Raw genomic sequence first — 3,225 nt, 5'->3', positions numbered from 1 at the left:
GCTGAGCCCTTTCTCTTGTTTTAAATGGATGAAAGACTAATTTCTTTTTTGAAAAAGAAAAGTCTTTGTTGCTCTAGTTGAGCCATTGAAGACAAGATTTAAGAATTCAAGGATTGAGTCCCAAAATGTTCTAGAGAAGGGATTGTCAAACACTTCCCATTAAGACCTAGAATAAACATGTTCAGTTTTTCAGGCCATTTGATCTCTGCCGCAACTTGCAACTCTGCTGTGGTAGTGTGAAAACAGCCATAGGCAACATAAGAATAAATGAATTAAGTAGCTGTGTCTCAGTAAGACACAAAAGTAGGTGTCTGTCCACTTTTGGCCCACCCACCCCTGATCTAGGCCTCTAGGGTGCTCCCAAAATCAAGTTCTGTAGTTGAGGAGAAGGAGGACAAGGAGAGCTAGCTGTTGAGTCAGCAGTATTTCTCCTGAGATACAGATTCTTCTAGATCTGTTTTGAAAAGACACCCCCCTGTTTTTAACTCTGCCTTGTATTCCCAGCAGAGCTGTGCCTGTTTATTTACTCAGTCCCTAAGCAGGAATGACAGGTTGGTTCTTTCTAATCAGTGGGCTTGTAGAGCAATTGCCTGGCATGTCACCCTGTGGTCCCCCTCCTCTCCCCCAGGGCTAGAGGCAAGGTGAAGCACTGCCGGATCAACCGAGACGGCAGACACTTCGTGCTGGGGACCTCTGCCTACTTTGAGAGCCTGGTGGAGCTCGTCAATTACTATGAGAAGCATGCCCTCTACCGGAAGATGCGTCTGCGCTACCCTGTGACCCCCGAGCTCCTGGAGCGCTATAACATGGTAAGTGGTTGACTCCCCTGCAACTTGGTGAGATGTCTTATCTGAGGTCCTGTCGTCTGTTCGTTCATTCAGCAAACCTTCATTGAGTACTTACTGTGTGTCTGATACCACTCTGGGGATATGAACGCAAGTGTCTATGAATGCAAGGCTAGTGTTGGGAAGATAGAGGGCAAAGGCGTTAAACACGGTGCGGATAGCACACGTCTGATGGTGCTAAGTGCTGAGGAGGAAGCCTGGGAAGGTGAATGTGAGGATGGGGAAGGGTTCAGAGGACGGTCCTCGAGGATCCCATTGAGAAAGACTGAGCCACACCTAGAGACACAGAGAGGACACCTGCGTGGCCAGAATAGAGCACGCCTGGGTGTGGTGGTGTCACCAAGGGTGCATCATGTAAGGCCTGGGAGGCCATCGTAAAGCACTGGCTTTTTCTCTGAGCCATTGGAGGATTCTGGGCACAGGGGACCTTCTGTGATCACCACGTCTCAATTCCTATCACATAGATTCATTGATTTATTGAGAAGAGATTTATTGTGCCTTCACCACGTGGCAGGAATGGTTCTAGATACTAGGAGTGCTATGGAACAAAGGCTACTCTTGGGATATGGGGGTTCTCTAGAGGAAATATAGGAAACATACAGTTAGCTAAATTAGATGTTTTCAGGTTGTGTGAATTAAAATGAAGCAGATAATATAGGATGGAGTGAAAAGGGAGGGCGCTGCATCAGGTCGGGGGTGATCAGGGAAAGTGCCTTAAAATGTGAGCTGAAACCTAGAAGATGGGGTGACTCAGCCTTGGGGAGATGTCGAGGGAGGAAGAAGACACCTGGCTGGCGCCTGCCCACTCTGGGGGGACAGGAGGGACGGAAGGATAGCTGAGTGAGAGAGGAGCAGAAGGGGACGGGGATGGATTTTGGCAGTGATGTACTGGTGGGCGTTTAAACAGCTGTCTAGGGGAAAGGCCCTGGTTTTGTAGCATTTGCCACTGTCCAAGCTGTAGATATTTCCTTGGTGGCCAATTTCAGGCTACCCACAGGCTGTCATGCAATGGGGCTGCAGTTAGGGAGAGGCTTCTGCAGGGGGCTTTGCGAGCTGTGACCTTGCTCCAGCACACCACTGGATCTTAGGGTTTGTGTTTTTGCAAAGGAACGTGGCATCTGGCACACAGTAGGCCAGGATACGGCCCTCTCTGAGTTTTGGGTAGTTTTCGAGTTTGGGGGAATATTTCTTTAAGATCTTACTGTCTTTACCCTCATGCCACAAAGAAATTCTGTGAGGTTGCAACTGTTCTGCCAAAGGATAAGTAATCACAGGGAATCCTGGAGTCCTTTTTATGTAACCTACAAAAGGTCTTTCAGGAGCTTGGTCTATTTATTTTTTCTGTGGCTTGGTCTATTTATTTTTGTGTTTTCTTTTTTTATTTACCTTTCAGGAAAGAGATATAAACTCCCTCTATGACGTCAGCAGGATGTATGTGGATCCGAGTGAAATCAACCCGTCCATGGTATGGTGCTGACCCCCCAGTGCCCACTTCTTCCTGGTCATGAGGTTGACGCAGATTCTGTCCTCCTTTACCCTGTCCCCGTGGCAGTCACAACAGGGCCAGGGAACATTTTGGAAAACCCAGTTTGAAAAAAAAAAAAAAAAGGAAAGAAAGAAAAGAAAAAAAATTTATTTATTTATTTATTTTTTGAGAAGAAGTGATGATTGACACTATGAAGCCCAGTTTCAGGGAAAAGGTTAATGGAATTCCACGTGAATGTGACTGTGCCTTGCTAAAATTCTGAGGTGTGATGAGCCACCTTTGGGCCAAATGGCTTCTAATTAAAAGTCTTTTCAAATGTTTTCTGCTCGCTGACTGAGCCGGCGGTGTTTATGAATTCCATTTGGTTCGCTGACCTCCTTGCTGAGCCAACGCTATCTCTCAGTCCCACCCTGACGCTGTCCTGTAATTTAATGCAGGTAGGGATGGATTATACTCTTAGCTTCCGGCTCCTCCTCGCTCTGGTTTCATCTCAAATTCAGTCTGAGCTGGTGAGGAAGAACTACAGTGAATTTTCTTTGGGGGGGACCGTCTGGCACACAATTAGTGTGTAACTCTCCCTTAGGAAGGGCCCCGGCCTGTGGGGTCTGTTGAAACAGAGACTCAGTTCTTTTTTTTTTTTTTGAATTTATAATCCTTAGCCAATGCAGATCTCTTTCAATGTGAAGTCTTGAAAAGTTGTGGGCAAATTGAGTTGTGTGCAAAACATATTAAAGACTCTCAGCGTGGGTGGCACCTGTGGCTCAAGGAGTAGGGTGCTGGTCCCATATGCTGGAGGTGGCAGGTTCAAACCCAGCCCCAGCCAAATAATAATAATAATAATAAAATTGAATAGTTGGCTCGGCGCCTATAGCTCAACCGGCTAAGGCGCCAGCC

General features: G+C 46.9%; 1 protein-coding gene across 1 annotated transcript in view; it reads left to right on the top strand.

The window, feature by feature from the left end:
• The window catches only part of PLCG2 (phospholipase C gamma 2), a 134,258-nt gene that overhangs the window by 94,817 nt on the left and 36,216 nt on the right, over window positions 1-3,225 (top strand). Inside the window, exons 19-20 of the mRNA XM_003791302.3 lie at window positions 629-809; window positions 2,239-2,310. Of these exons, the coding sequence (XP_003791350.2) occupies window positions 629-809; window positions 2,239-2,310 (253 nt within the window). The remainder of the gene's footprint in view (window positions 1-628; window positions 810-2,238; window positions 2,311-3,225) is intronic.

This window comes from Otolemur garnettii, unplaced genomic scaffold (assembly GCF_000181295.1).
Source record: "Otolemur garnettii isolate 467f Iridium unplaced genomic scaffold, OtoGar3 scaffold00047, whole genome shotgun sequence".
Classification (NCBI taxonomy): domain Eukaryota; kingdom Metazoa; phylum Chordata; class Mammalia; order Primates; family Galagidae; genus Otolemur; species Otolemur garnettii.
This window is presented reverse-complemented; position numbering and strand designations above follow the sequence as displayed.